This window comes from Echinops telfairi, unplaced genomic scaffold (genome assembly GCF_000313985.2).
Source record: "Echinops telfairi isolate 266 unplaced genomic scaffold, ASM31398v2 ScPeMD7_7420;HRSCAF=8458, whole genome shotgun sequence".
Lineage (NCBI taxonomy): Eukaryota > Metazoa > Chordata > Mammalia > Afrosoricida > Tenrecidae > Echinops > Echinops telfairi.
The window spans coordinates 4,268,724-4,284,032 of NW_022111320.1; the positions used below are offsets into that span (position 1 = coordinate 4,268,724).

At 46.4% G+C, this 15,309-nt stretch overlaps 1 protein-coding gene across 1 annotated transcript in view; it reads left to right on the forward strand.

Annotated features, from left to right (window-relative positions):
* Positions 1-4,682: 4,682 nt before the first annotated feature.
* The window catches only part of GFM1 (G elongation factor mitochondrial 1), a 50,948-nt gene continuing 40,321 nt past the window's right edge, over positions 4,683-15,309 (forward strand). Inside the window, exons 1-6 of the mRNA XM_045297380.1 lie at positions 4,683-4,806; positions 5,919-6,071; positions 7,669-7,801; positions 8,190-8,394; positions 11,619-11,735; positions 14,619-14,769. Of these exons, the coding sequence (XP_045153315.1) occupies positions 4,717-4,806; positions 5,919-6,071; positions 7,669-7,801; positions 8,190-8,394; positions 11,619-11,735; positions 14,619-14,769 (849 nt within the window). The 5' untranslated portion in view covers positions 4,683-4,716. The remainder of the gene's footprint in view (positions 4,807-5,918; positions 6,072-7,668; positions 7,802-8,189; positions 8,395-11,618; positions 11,736-14,618; positions 14,770-15,309) is intronic.

The following is a 15,309-nucleotide window of genomic DNA, read 5'->3' on the forward strand; positions in this document are numbered from 1 at the left end:
AAAAAACTGGTGGTTACAAAAAATACTAAGGATGTGCATATCCAGTATAGTACAACCCACTGCCTCTGAGCCAATGCTGCGCCAATGCCTGGTGACATCGTGTCTGTGGCTGTCGAGCAGATAGCCACAGCCTTCTTATGTGGAGAGTCTGGTGGGTTTGAACCACTGACCTCGTGTCACTCCAGTGTTTACCTGACAGTGCCACAGAGTCCCTTGATTCAGTACAATAAGTACAGAAAAATATGAATATAGAGATACAAGTGAAATAGTGGAGATGGTTTGTTACATAAGGAAAGTATTAGTTTGTGAAATGATCATTTGTATTTATTACTTTTACTTAATATACAGGTAGGGTTAATTATATCTTAGTATTTATATAAAGTAAAAACCTTTAATTTTGGTAGCTAGTCACACAATTACCTATTCAATTTAAGAGTGGCTAAACAAATACATATTAAGGTAAATAGAGATTAATTTCTGGAAGTTTATAAATGGGAAACGTTTATTTAAGTCTATATTCAGTGTTAATGGTTTATTAATAAAATAGTTATAATCTATTACAAATTATTACATGAATATTATATTAAAAGGGAGTCGATTAGAAATTCACCAGTGAGCCAATTTTTCCTCGTGTCTTGTAAGCTATTTTACTCTGATTTCTATTTTAACTCATTCATTTAGCAAATATATATTGAGCACCTAGTAAATGCACGGGAATATAGCCATGAACAAAACAAAACTGCTACACTATGGAGCTTATATTCTAATTGGGAGAGTTGGCAATAAAAAGACAGTTATGCAAAATGTCAGGTGCATTATGTATATAGCTAAGCGAGTGGTGAAGGTTAAGTACTAGGATTCTTCCCTCCCATGATAGAGGGCCATGTTCAATTCTGGGGCCACACATCCCAGATATAGACAGCCACTAGCCATCGGCCACGTGGCTACCATGCTGGACAGGTTTCCGTGGAGCATCCTGGCTAAGACTTGGAAGAAACGTCAATTCTAGTTAGCCTCGTTTTCATGTGACAGGTGATGTTTTGCCAACGTGGAATTGCCTCTTGGAGCCTGCAGTGTTCTGACCTCAGGGGCATGTGCTCATCTCCAATCGCACCCTCCTTGTTCGCATCCATGTGATTGCTGTGGCTCTTCCAGCGCCTCATACCTGATCCATTGACACCTCATGATCACACAGGGAGGCCTTGCCTCCCTGCTAGCTGGTCGCTTGCTAAACAAATTCGTAAATGTCATACAGAGAACGTGTGTAGCCCTGAGAAAATGCCAGCGGGCCACAGTTTGGGAATTCCTTCGGTGATTCAGTGGGGATTTGGCAGTTGGTTCCCTTCTGCGTTCCTGGCAGTTCATGGAACTGATTTTCTCTCAGGAAAACGAGTTTTCCGGCATTTTGTGTTTCCTGGCCCATCCTGAATCTCTTTATCACTGGCTTATTATCTAAAGGCATTTAACTAGGCATGTTAAGGAGTACTGTAGGTGCAGTGGGCTGCTAACCGCAGCTCTCTGGTTCAAACCCACCAGCCGCTCCTTGAGAGAAAGGGGAGACTGTTGGCTTGTGTAAAGGCGTCTACTCTTGGAAAACTCTAAGAATCAGTTCTGTTGTGCTTTATAAGATCAGTATTGGTGGGAATCAGGCACATTTGGGTCTCTGCGAAGTCTCCTCTTTGTAGACGGCATCTCCGACTAACATTGACGTCGCCGTCTCAGAGTGACCGGCTTTCTACTCTCTAAAGGGCCTGGGAAACTCCCAGGGGCAGTTCGACTCAGTCCTATAGCTTCCCGGGTCGGCCTGGGGAAGCCCTATGGGGACAAGTTCTACAGGGTCCTGGAGGTTTGTCCTGTAGTCAAAAATCACTCCGTGGCAGTGAGGGGACTTTTGGCCAAGTAACAGCTGCACGACCGGGGCTACCCTTGCCGCTGTCCGGGCCTCTGGGGAAGGGCCGAGCCCCCTGCCCTGCGGAGCACAGGTGGCTGGGGGCATCCAGGGAGGCAGTGCTGGGGAGCAGCTCCTTCCCAGCTCGGCCTGATCTTCCTTTCTTTGACTAGGAGGGGAGCCAGGTCAGATTTTTTTTTTAATGAGTTATTTCAAACCTTACTGGGTGCTTTCAGAGGAGAACTGCCCTCACCTGACCCGACACTATTTCTGTGTTGAGGGCAGGCGGGTGCCAGGAGAGGGCAGGCCCAGAGACCCGCTGGGAGGCGGCTGTAGTAATTCAGGAGGGCGATGGTGCGGGGCGGGAGACAAGGTAGGTTCTGGGCAGTTGTTTGAAGAGAGTGCATATGAGCTCTACTCACAGAGGCGTGTCAGAGAGAGGTGTCAAAGGGACACTTTGAAAGATGGAGGTCCGTTCATACGACGTGCAAGTGCAGGAGAAGAGGTTGGAGAAGGAAATCATCGGCAGCTCAGCTGTGGAACTGTTGTGATGCCTCTCAAACTTCCAGGTGGAATCCGTCACTGAAGGGCTGTCTGACTGTGGACTGGCCGCTGCACGGCGCTCACGTGGAACAAAACGGCGTTTAGGAAGGAGAGAAAACACAATCGACAGCTCTCAAACTCCTGATTTTCTCTATATTCTCTTTCATGCTCTATCTTACAGACACGTGTTTCCCCCTTATTATTTGTAATAGTAAAAAAAAAAAAAGAAATTTGGTATTTTGTTAGAATCAGTTTTTTCCTGACGTAAGGTAAGTTGGGGCTAGGATTTAGTGTGAGCCTGTGTTAGACAGGGTTCTCTAGAGAAACAAAACTAGGACACTTATTATACGTACATGTATATATATATGTATGTATGTAGGAGGATAGATATATACAGCACGAAGGAATATAGCATCTAATTAGTCCACACAGCAGTATAGAGGGCTCAGTTCAAGTCACTTCCATGGAACAGTTAATATACTGGAAGTCCTTCAACTCAAGAGGGCTGCTGGATCCAAGGTCAAGGGAGCAGATAGCTGAGCCTTCCTTAGAGCAGGGCAGGCAGTCTGGCCACAGGAAGCAAACAGCAGGTCAGGTTACCTACAGTCAGCCAAACAACAGGAGCCAAGCTCAAGCGGTGTATACGCCAGCAGTGTGGTGAGGCAGGTCTCGAAGGAACCTCAAGCTCTAGTGACACGATCCATGAGTTGAGGCAGAGAACTAGCAGCCACATGCTGGTCTGATCCCACATGTTCTTATTGGCCAGGTTGGCACACTAAACCTATCATAGAGCCCAAAACCCATTCCTGGATCTATGCCTTTATTTTTTTTATTAATTTGCTGTAACTTGGGAGCCAAATACATACTTGCTTGTATATAATTCCTTAGTTCAATCCTGTCAAATATAATTGCCCCAAATTAAGAACAATCAGGTCTTACATCAGGGCCCTGCTCTATACTCAACTTCATGAAATGATTACTGAAAATATAAGGGTGTTACAGCAAAGTGTGGTGAAGAAAGCAGATGATGGCCAGCTATCAATCAAATTGTATCTGGGGTCTAAAAGGTTTGTAGTCAAACAAGCAGCCATCTGGGTGAGAAGTCAACTAAGTCCACCTAGAAGAAGCACACCAGCTTGTATGATCCAAAGATGACAACTACAAAATTCAAATTATGGTGAGAAGAAAAGTATCAGAGCAAAAATTATGAACACCCAATTTGTGGAGGGGTGTGGGGGATGGTGAGAGCCCAGAGCCCATCCGTAGAGTATCTGGTCAGACTGAGCCACCGGCAGATGTGCGCTAGCCACAGGCAAGAGTCTCAAGCAGCCTTAGTTTCAGGCAGAGCCACTGTAATCTTGTTTATGCTGCATCAAACTCGACACTTGGCCAGCTGACCACCCTGAACATGCGACCTGAATTTGTTCTGGGTGCAAGCATGTCTTACTGGTTCCATGACAGAAATTATTTCCCTGGCTTTTTAAATATTGCTGGGGATCTTTTCCTTCTTATCCATGATTAGTGTTTCTGTCTGTACACTTACTGTGATTTGGTTTTTCAATGTCCCCAGTAGAGTCTCTCAGCGGTGAAGCACAGGAGTGGCGGCATGATGGCTACAAGGGGATACAGGGAAGAGGGGCGGGTGGGGAGAGATAGGGAGGGAAAGGGGATTCCAGGAGTGACAAATGAAGACGGGATGGGGAGGGAGTACTAGAAGGATTGTGATTGCATAAATCATCTTAAAGGCGATTTAACTCTGGGAGAGGGGGGATGCTGTAAAATTGATGTGGGGGTGACTGTACAATTCTCATTGATATGACTGAATGATTGAACTATTGAATTGTATGATATGTAAATCACTTGCCAATACAACCGTTGAAGAAAAAACTAACAAAAACCATTTTCTCACATTTAAAAATAGGCGAAACAACCGTGTTGAAAGGCTGAATCTTTATAGAAAGGCTGAATCTTTAATGAGACCAAGATGAAGTTAGAAAGAAATCCTCCCACCGCAGGAACTACCGTACTTCCTGGGAGCCAGCTTTTGATCAGGGCGCAAAGCCCTGCACTTTTTCTTCCACGTCGGCAGAGGGCGCGCGGGCCGCGGAGGGGCCGCTCCGGGCTGCGCAGCGGACGCTCCTCCCGCCCCGCCCCGCCCCGCCCCGTCCCTCCCCGCCCTCGCTCCGGAAGTGGCTGCCGGCGTGACTTCGAGCGCTTCCCGCTGCAGAGCCGGCTGCTGAGCGGGCCCAGCGCCCCGGGAGCTTCACGTGTGTACCGCGCTTGCCATGAACCTGCTGCGAGCCGCCGCGGCCGCGGCTCTGGGGCGCAGGCCGCTCCCTTGGGTGCCCGCCGCGTCGCGCTGGCGGGGGAAGCAGGTACGTGGACCGGCGTGGCCGGGGCCACCCGGCGTTAGTCCTCTGACCCGCGTGCCATGCTTGCACCCCGGTCTGTGGAGGACGTTTCCCCAGCGCTGTCCCTGGGACCGGAGTGCCTGCCCCCCGACGCCCTCCCCCTGCGCCGCCGCTCGGTATCCTGGAGCAGCGGCTCAGCCCGGGAGGGCGGATGGACCCCACTGCGTGGTTAAGCAATGTGTCCTAAAAGGACAGGTGGCTCCAGTGAAGGTCGGACAGCTGACAATGTATCCGGGGCTCGAACCCAGGAGTTTGGACTCATTTTCCCGTGCTCTTTTCTGGATTTTTTCTTTTTCTTTTTTTTTTTTTGCGAGGGAGGGCCAGAGTGGAGCACGGTTAGGTAGGAGTTGAACTTTGCCTCTCTTGTAAAACTCGTTTGCTTTGTCCTCTGACATCCCCCCGGATTTGAACAACTAAGCACACAGATAAATTTATTTTACCCACAAGCCCTTCTGCCGTTCTTTCTCCCAGAAGTAGTTGCAGTGCATTTTGGATATGAATTGCTTAGATTATGTCCTGATTCCAAAGTTCACTCAGATTTAAGTTCACACCAATTCAGACAGGCTGATCTGTTTGGGGAATCCTCTTAAGGTAACTGCTTATTCCTTGTGAGATTTTGATTTAGCATCTGAAAATAGCCAGATCCCTTTTAGCATTTACATTTCGGATTATCAGTCAGTGTCATCAATGCCCACAGTACTAAGTAAAGAATGTGCACAGATCTTTATATTGGGAACCACTCATTTCCTGGGGGAAGGAGGAGCACTCCCGGCAAAAGTGAATGATTCTTGGGAAACAGGTGTTCGGTTCATAATCATTTTCTTTCCAGTCCCCAGTGTAAAAGTGTGTGTGTGTGTGTGTGAGTGAGTGATATTTTGACCTCTTTGTAGTCTCTCCTTTGTGCTGAGGGGCATTGTGGGTTCACACATTTCTTGCCAAAGGCCTTCTTCTCTTACAGGCCGAGAGATCTTACTCGTCCACACAAGGTTCCTTGGAGCAGACATGGCCACCAAGCCTAATTGGCCTTAGTCTTTACTCACAAAAAGTGTGTTGATTTGCGCACTCTCATATTTCAGGCTAATTGGAGGTTCTGCCGATGGTGCTCGTCAGGAGTGGTGCCTAATGAAAAGATACGGAATATTGGAATCTCGGCGCACATCGATTCTGGGAAGACTACACTCACGGAGCGAGTGCTGTACTACACAGGCAGGATTGCAGAGATGCATGAGGTACCGCGTGGCCGATCCCAAATGACTGAGAGCTCGGTTTGAATGGTTTTGTAGCTGTGATTTAGTGAACCTTACTGATGTAGAAAGTCAAAAAGAAAGAGCAACAGGGGCTCTTCACCCAGCGTCTCTTGTGCAAAGGGAACTGCTGCTCTGGGAGGAGATGGTCGCTGTGGGCATCCCAAACAAGACTCCACAGGTGGGAGAGGCACAGTGGGAGTACCTCATGAGTTTATGGAGCTTGGACAGGATATTTGGACCTGCATATTTATCTTTGCTGCAAAGATACCGGTGGATGTGGTGGAGCCAGCACACAGGAGGAGGCAAACCCCTTAGGTACAGCCAAACCTGAGGGAGGAGTGGCGGGCCTGGGGATCAGGACCATGCTGTTGGGAGACACCAAGGTCTGGTGGAAACCGAGTCGCAAAGACAGGTTCCATGTCCTACTTTGGTGAGTAGTAAATAGCGTCTTAAAATGGTGATGGGCCATCTGAAGTGCGCCCATGGGTCGCTTCCAGTCTGGAAGAAAGAAGAGTGGTGAAGGTTGAAAGGCATATGGACACAATTAGTGCACTGGACTGATGGGCCATGCATGCAGGAGTCTCCACAACCTTCAGGCCAGAAGAATTAGGTGGTGCCCAGCCACCACTACCACCTACTTTGACAGGGATCATTGGGGGGGAGGGGGGTACTGGAGAGAGTGGGAGAAAAATGTGGAATACCAAAAGAAGGCTTACCGGAGGGAGGGAGGGAGAGAGAGAGAGACACACAGAGACAGAGACAGACAGGTGGGAACCCCTGAGGCTATGGCTCTTACCCACCCTGAAGGTCAGGAACTGAACCCACCCTTGCGATTAGAATAAGCAGCCATTTAAGAGCAGAGCTGCAGGCTGTATCCAAGGTTTGAGGCTAGCACTGAGGGTGAGCAGAAGCAGGAAGCCCCGGGGAAGCCGAGTGAGGGAGAGTGCTTTGAGGGGATTGCAGTGGGTGCGCGCGAACAGTGTGTGTGTGCCTTCGAAAGAAACACTGGTGCTCTGCTCAGTAAACCTGCACCTCGTCCACAACAAGAAGTTTTAAAGCTATTAAGTACTCTCTAGAAGCCTTTAAAATAGCATCTATGGATACTTTTTACTAGTGTGGGAAATGCTTCATTAATTTAAATGGGAAAAAGGTTTAAAGTCTGAACTTAATAGGTGAAAAATAAATGTCAGGAAAAGTAACTTTAAAAAAATTGTCCAGTTTGACTGGTCATTATCCCCTTACTGAGTATTTAAATTCACTCTCTGGTTTACAATTTCTCTTCAGATGACAGTCATCTTGTTAAATCAAGTACTTTGGAAGCAGGATTCTTCCCCGTGGGGTCTCAGGATCCTTGGGGCACAGCTGGGAAAGAGAGCCAGCACTGTTGGCCGGCAGGTGGGCGGGCACAGCAGCGCTGAGGGAGCTGCTGAAAATGGCAACGGAAGAGGGGTCAGGGAGTGAATGTAGGGCAAACCCTACGGTACGGTAAGCCCAGCTGAAGCGGTCTGCGTTCTGGCTCCGCTTCTGGAGAGTGGTTCCGCCTTGGAGGCGGCCGGGACTCTGAAGCTGTGCTGTGCAGGTGAAAGGGAAGGACGGTGTCGGCGCTGTCATGGATTCCATGGAGCTGGAGCGGCAAAGAGGGATCACCATTCAGTCCGCGGCCACCTTCACCCTGTGGAAAGACGTCAACATCAACATCATCGATACTCCGGGTGAGTGGGCGCACTGGGCTCGCTGCGGCGCGTTTTTCCTGGGGCGACCTAGCTCATTTTTCAGTATGATGTATTCATGTCAGCCATCCTCACTCAGAAGACTGACAAGGGTCTCCTTGAGCACATCGTCCGTATGTGGTTTCTTTGACAGCAGTGGCAAGTAGGAAAATTCCTACGTTTGACTTAGCCCAGCTGATCCCCAAGACACCCATGCTGTTCTGGCAGCGATCCTTTGGGCCCTGGTCCTAGTATTAATGGACTAAGGAATCTACACTCAAATTAGAAAGTGTGCATAATGTACAGAGATGCAGAATTTCCCATTGTGCTTGGAATAAAGGCTTAGACTCCTTCTCTTCACAACCCTCACACGCTTCTCTGTCCCATTTAGGTCACGTGGACTTCACGATCGAAGTCGAAAGGGCTCTGAGAGTCTTGGATGGAGCAGTGCTGGTTCTTTGTGCCGTGGGAGGCGTGCAGTGCCAGACCATGACCGTGAACCGTCAGATGAAGCGCTACAACGTCCCCTTTCTCACGTTCATAAACAAGCTGGACCGGATGGGCTCCAGCCCCACCAGGGCTCTGCAGCAAATGAGGTACTCCTCAGAAAGAGCAGGTGGCGTGTGGTGATCTGGGCGCAGATCTGACAGCCAGGGGCTGATGAATTCACTGCCATTCAGCACTCTGCTTGAGTTTTTCCCTGTTAGCATTTATTTATGTGAATGCCTTACCCCAGTAAATGGAATGGGGAGGCCAATAGTTGATCACCCACGGTCAGTGAGTCTGACTCCTAACCACCCTATCCTCGGAGTAGAACTGCTCTTTAGGGTTTCTGAGACTTAAGTTTGTTTGGGAGCAGACAGGAGCAGACAAGTCTAATCTTTCTCCCACAGAGTGGCTGATGGGCTCGTACCACTGACCTTCAGCTTAGCTGCCCTTCCTTCAGCCTCTGTGCTACCAGGGTTCCTTGTTCGACTGATTTGACCTCATCAACTGTATAAAATGAGAAAAATAGAACTTAAACGGTAGGGAGGCGTTAGATGGATTCAGGAAAAAAATAGGTTTTATACTGTTTGGCTGTTGTTAGAGAAATTATTCAGGAGTAGATTCTGATAAATGGTCTGCAGTTTATTTAGACAAATCTCTCACGAAGCAAAATAAAACACCTCATTGTTGTTGAGCCGATTCCAACCCACAGGAACCCTGTTGACGAGGTAGAATGCTCCTGGGGGTTTCTGAGACTAATTCTTTACCTTAATACAAAGCCTCGTCTTTCTCCCTGGGAGCAGCTGATTGGTTTGAACTGCTGACACTGTGGATCACAGCCCAGTTCTCGATGTCTACACCGCAGGGCTCCTAGACATATGAGATTAGGATGAGGAGCCCTGGGGACAGCAGGATGACCATTGGGCGGTTAATCTCAGGCTTGGTCATTGGAACCCACCAACCATTCGTGGCAGAAAGAGGCAGCTGTTTGCTCCTGGAAGGATGGGTGTCTCAGAAACCCTCCACTAGAGCATCCTGTTGGTGCTCCCCTTCTCTTCCGGCATTGTGATGTGTGCCACGGAGGTGGTGCTCCCTTGCTTTCAGTGGTCGCATCTTTTCAAGGACAACACCACTGCTTTTCTGTACCTGGTGTAACCCTGCATTGTGGAAGCATTTTGCAGTTTATACAGCACTGTGTATTTCACGCAGCCTTGAGAGTCAGTGGTTCCCTGTTCCCCTTATGGAGATGTGCAATGGGGACCATGAAGTCCCAACTCAACTCGTGCGTGGCACAGCTCATGGGATAAGTGGACTAGGGTCGGAGAGGGATTAACTGCTGGCGAGAGATAGGATAGAGATTGAGAACCCTGCGGGCTAGCATCACTGTGAACACTTGGCTTGCACCGATTTCTCTGCTGGGTGTTGAGACTAAGAGTTCTCCCTATTCGCTTACATTTTTATCTTGCTTGGCAGTAGATAGATCCTTGCTGGCAAGGCTTTTTCTTCATTTTAGGAAGATTCTATTTTTGCTTATTTGATTGCTTTGGGTTTTCTTTTGCTATACCTCCTCTGTCTGTTTTCTATTTTGTAATCTCATTTAACCTGCACAGGCCTCCATAGGCGTGTTACTCTCCCACGCTGTTTGTCTCCTCGTACGCCTCCCTCTGAGTAACAGGCACGTTCTGTAGGCTGGGGATCCTCATTCGATAGTCATTTTAATTTCTTCTGTTACTTAAGTTTTTTGAAAAATTTATTTTCAGCAATTATATTTTTAATTTTCATAAACTTTTATTGCACCATCATAAAGAGAGAATTACCTCTAAAACCTTTATATTCTCTCATTTCCCACCCTGTTTCTTTTGAGGGTCATATTTCTTGAGTTCATGCCTCATTGTGAAGCATTTGATTGTTTTCTTCCCAAATATTTGGCCACTCTTACTTATTGATCTCTAGTGGAAGGTCAGAATCTGGAGCCTAGACGGGACACTGGGAGCGAGAGCAATTTCTTCTTATGTGGAAAAAGCCCGCTAACGAGGGCTGTCTCTAGGGGATGTTGATTGTGGGGGGCCCAGCTCCACAACTGAATGGGCCATCGGGCCATTGTGTAATTGAGGGGTAAATTAAGGAAGCATCAGAGAAGGCATGCAAGGGCTCACCTCTTCCTTGAAGACCGGAAACCAGAGGGGGTGGTGGTGAATGTATTCGCTCACAAGCTATGGGATCTCTGGCATGCAAGCCATGTCATACACATATGTAACAGGAAGGGGATGTATTAGGCATACACATGACAGGAAGGTACGTAACAAGATGGGCTGGTTCTAGAGTTAAGATGGTGGCCTAATCTTGACCATCTGTGAGCTGGCTTGACCTTAAGTGTCCCTGAGCTCTTCTCCAGGCGAACAATCTATGATCTTTATCAGAAGGGAGTGGGTTGCACTTAGGGAGGGATGGACAATAGGGTCTGATCGCCCTTGATGGCAGACAACCATCTGGCAAATGGCCTCCAAGCAGTTAACCTTCAAGTAGCGGCACCTTAAAATTGGCATTATTATGGGTGACAGTGTGGGGAGAGCTAGGGGGATGTGACTGGGATCTCCAGCTGTGAAGGCCTCCCTCCGTTAGAATCTGCCTCCCAGACGCCTCGAATAGGAGCGGAGAGAATTTGGCCGCATACACTGTCTTCGTAGTTCTCAGTTTTCCACAGTTGTTGAGCATCTGCCATGAACACCTGCCCTAGTGTTTTCCTACAGACACGCCCTCTTCGGAGAACTCTGTTCAGCTGGGCTAGAGGATCAGCTGGTCTACAATTGTGAGAGGCGGGCTGTTATCCCACCAACTTTTACGAGTCTGGTCAGCCACTCACTGACTTGATTTTTCTTCCTCTTCTGATTCCCATCTGGGGTATTGACTGGAAAGCAGGTACTTTGGAGTTTTGTCTTAAAGGAGCCCTGGTGGCTCAGTGGCTAAGGGAGGTGCTGACCAGAAGATCGGCAGTTGGAACCCACCTGGTGCCCGGTGGGGGAAAGACGAGGCTGCCTGCTTGTGCAGAGTACAGTACAGCCTGATGAACCTGTGGGGCAGTGTTACGCCGGCTGTCTGGTTGCGGTGCATCAGAATTGGCGTGAGGGCAGCAGCTTGTTTGGGTTGGTTGTTGTCTGAGTGAGGTGGCGGCTTTCTAGGCTCCCGAGTTTGGCTCCCGCTCCTCTCACCTGCCGATGACGCCTTCCCAGTCCTCCAGCCTCTGCTGTTAGTTTGTTTTTGTGCGGCTTCTGTCGTTTCAAAGGGGCTTGGGGAAAGAAAAAAAGGAGTTAAGTGTGGGTTTTCCTTTCCTCAGGTCCAAGCTCAATCATAATGCGGCATTCATGCAGATACCCATTGGTTTGGAAAGCAATTTTAAAGGTGTTATAGATCTTATCGAGGAGCGAGCCATCTATTTTGATGGAGACTGTGGGTAAGTGTTAACAAATATACTATTAAATTTTTGTATTTTAAAAATTATCCAAGTGAAGACATGTGAGGAATTTAAAAACAAAAGCACCTTACTAAAACATGTCTGGAAGACATATCTTTAAGATGATATTTTTTAAGGGCCTTAATCTTGTTCCTCACCTTTCTTAGTATTCACTCTGCTTTTGGGTAATGTGGGGGCTTCAGAAGGTTGTAGGGAAATGCCATTATCTTTTAATTCCATTTTTTCTCCACAAATATTTCGAAAGCCCTTCTGTAACCACAGTGCATTATGAGGAGCATGGGGGTGTAAGGAAACCTTCATTGGGGCTACACTGTATTATCTTTTTTCTACTTGTCCATTTGTTCATTCATTCTGCAAACTTTTGTGGAACAGCTGACTGGGTCCTAGGTATTGTGATAAAAATTGGGAAGAAAATAGGGATTATGGATCATAAATGTTTTTTATCTGCTGTGTTAGGTTGGGTTGTTTAGAGAAACAAAACCAGTGACACGCATTTATACTTGTATAAGGAAGAGCTCTATAGCAAGAAAGCACCCCAGCCCAGCCCCCCTCAAACCATCGGTCTGATGCTAGCTGGAGCCCTCTTCCGCTCCCAGGCCAGTGGGTGCAGGCTTCAGTGATCCGATGTTAGGTGGAATGTGGCAGGGCGCCAACAACTTGGCAGTTGGCTCCCGGGGTCAGTGGCTCACGTGGGCCTGTTCCTGGAGGCAGACAGAGCCCCAGCGAGGATGAAGGTGAAGGGCAAGAGAGGAAGAGAATTTCTCACTCTGTGTCTTAGAAAGGATCATAACTTCCAGGAGGCAGCTTCAGGCTGTGTGACCTGACTGATAGGTTGGACTCCACCCCTGTTGACCTAAAATCTGCCACATCTGCCCAACATGTTCCACAGGATTATAAAGATAAAAGTTAATATGCTAAAGCAGTTAAAAATTATGCCAGTGTGGCTGGGGCTGTAAAGACCATTGTGTAAAGTTGTTAAAATGACCTCTGGCAGAGCAGAGTGGCCCGGTAGATTTCCCAGGCTGTGAAGTTGACTGAAGCAGACTGCCACCTATTTTTCTCACAGAGAAGCCCAATGCTTAACCACTGTGCTGCCAAGGTTCCTAACATCCAGGGTTGGCCCGAGCAATTCGCACCTAGAAAGCTGATTGATGATGCTGATTATATTTAGATGGTCTATATTATCAGCTCCTAGAGAAATGGAGAATTGGATTCAAGATTGAAGAATCAGTCTGTTTAGTAACATTTTTCTACTATAATGTATAATGTGTTAAAAATTAATTGGGACTCCTATCGCTGTTTCTGAAGGCTTATCTATCTTAACTTTCATGTACTGAACAATCATGCATATACAAATGAGCATATGTGAATATAGCATGATTAATGAGATCCTGCAGTCTGGAACAAATTCAAGAGAAATGGTGTCATGTTCGTTGTCAAGAAGAACATTTCAAGATCGATCTTGAAGAGCACTACTTTGGGGTTAATCTCTATATACTTAGGCAAATTTATGAACAGTTCCTCTGCAGAACCTCTCCAGATCCTACCAGAGAAAACTGACTGCTTATTCCCAAAGTGTATATAAAAGTATACAGCTCATATTTTGCATTATAATTACCCACATATGTCTTAATTGTTTATGATAAATTCGCTGCAAATCAAAAAGGGACTTTAGCCCTGCCTACTAGGACTGCTATATGGTGGAGCCTTGAAAGTTACTTGAGTTGAATGGAAATGCGAGAAGCAAGGGAAAGGCCATTCAGCAGTGAATGAGGAACGGAAATGAACTTAATCTTAAAATGTCATTACATAGACTTTGGACTGTCCTTAAATATTGTGTGTGTGTGTGTGTGTGTGTGTTCGTTCACTGAACTCACACTTTTGAACAAAAAAGCAAGAGTCCTTAGAATGAGGAACTTTTAAAAACAACCATTTCAGAGACTACAAATATGGTTATATTGTGTTAAATTTAGAGAAGTTTCAGTCTTAAAGTATGGTTGTACCACACACACAAAGGTATCATTTGGGCTGGTAGGGTTCTTTGTTAGTGGGAACTGAATAGAGACAGGTCTTTAATCCTACTGAGTGGAGACTGATGATCTGATTAATCGGGTTATGGTTCATAGAATTTCCAAGAACTCAGAGGCTTTGGATTCAGTCATTGGCTTTGAATCCTTACTATCTCATGTAGTAGTAGTATACCCTTGAGCAAGCTTTTTTACCTGTTGGGATTAGTTTCCTCATCTGAAAATGCAGGTAAGAGAAGCTACTCAGATGATGTGGAACGTAAGTGAAATAACTTATCAAATATTGTTTAGCTTGTATTGTAGGTACTCAATAAATAGATTCTCAGTACTATGTGTGCTTGCCAATTTTCAAATAATTAAAAAGTAGTAAAGGTTATACTGTTAGCAACACTGAAAATAATTTTAGTCTTTCTTTGATTAGTTTTTTTTTTTTTTCCTTTGATTAGTTTTGTCTACTCAGGGCTTTGAACTTACAAGCACTGTGTGTCCATTGTAGGTAGGTAGAATAAGGATAAGCCAGTGTCCTAAGTGGGAAGAATTTTGTATTCCATCGTTTATCGGTATTTTTTGTATAACCTTACACATAGAAAAATAGAATGTGATGTGTCCTGCAACACTAGAGATCTTTATTCCTCACTGTAGTGGAATGGTTTTATTTTGCCCATTGTCCTCTCTGGATTTTTAAACATATGATTAGTGCTGTTTACATTTTGCGGTAAATATGTCAGAGCTCTTTCTTATCTTAACACATATGTTGTAGCCTTCAGTCTTTTGGTGCTTTATAGGGTTAATTGACTCACCCTGAAGAAGCAACACGCATCCTTTCTTTTCTTAGCCAGATTGTTCGATACGACGACATTCCGGCTGAATTCCGGGCAGCGGCCGCAGACCACCGGCAGGAGCTGATCGAATGTGTTGCCAATGCAGATGAGGATCTTGGGGAGCTGTTCCTGGAAGAAAAAGTACCCTCAGTGTCTGACATAAAGGCAAGTGCTCCCAAAATCAGCCTTATGTTACGAAAGAAAATGAATTAGTTAACCGGAAAAGGGCACGATGGGTTTACATTTGGGTAAATTTGTTGTAATGTTTCTTTGGAGAATATTTGACAGGGCTTGTGACTTTTTGTATTATTTAAATAGTGAGCTACATGATATTTTTAAATGGAAAGGAGTCATAGTTTGCTTTAGGGAAAATGTACTTACTTAACCTCTCAAGTGTATCTGTATTAAAGAGGAAGATAAATACAGAAGTGCGACAGTAATGAGGCAGGTTAAGACACTAGGCTGCTAAGGTTGCATACTGAGTGTTGGTACTTGGACAGCTGTAATATTTGGAAAGCTTTGATTCCTTTATTGATTCTTGAGCTCCTTACACAAAAAAGAGAAGGCCCCTGCCTAAGAGTGGTCCTCATTTACTGAGCACTTGGTGTCTGTAGTAGAAGGCAGGCAGCTGTGTAATTACTGCAGGGAAGCCCTGCACTCATGGAGTGCAGCAGACCAGGTGCACTTGGTGTCCGTAGTAGAAGG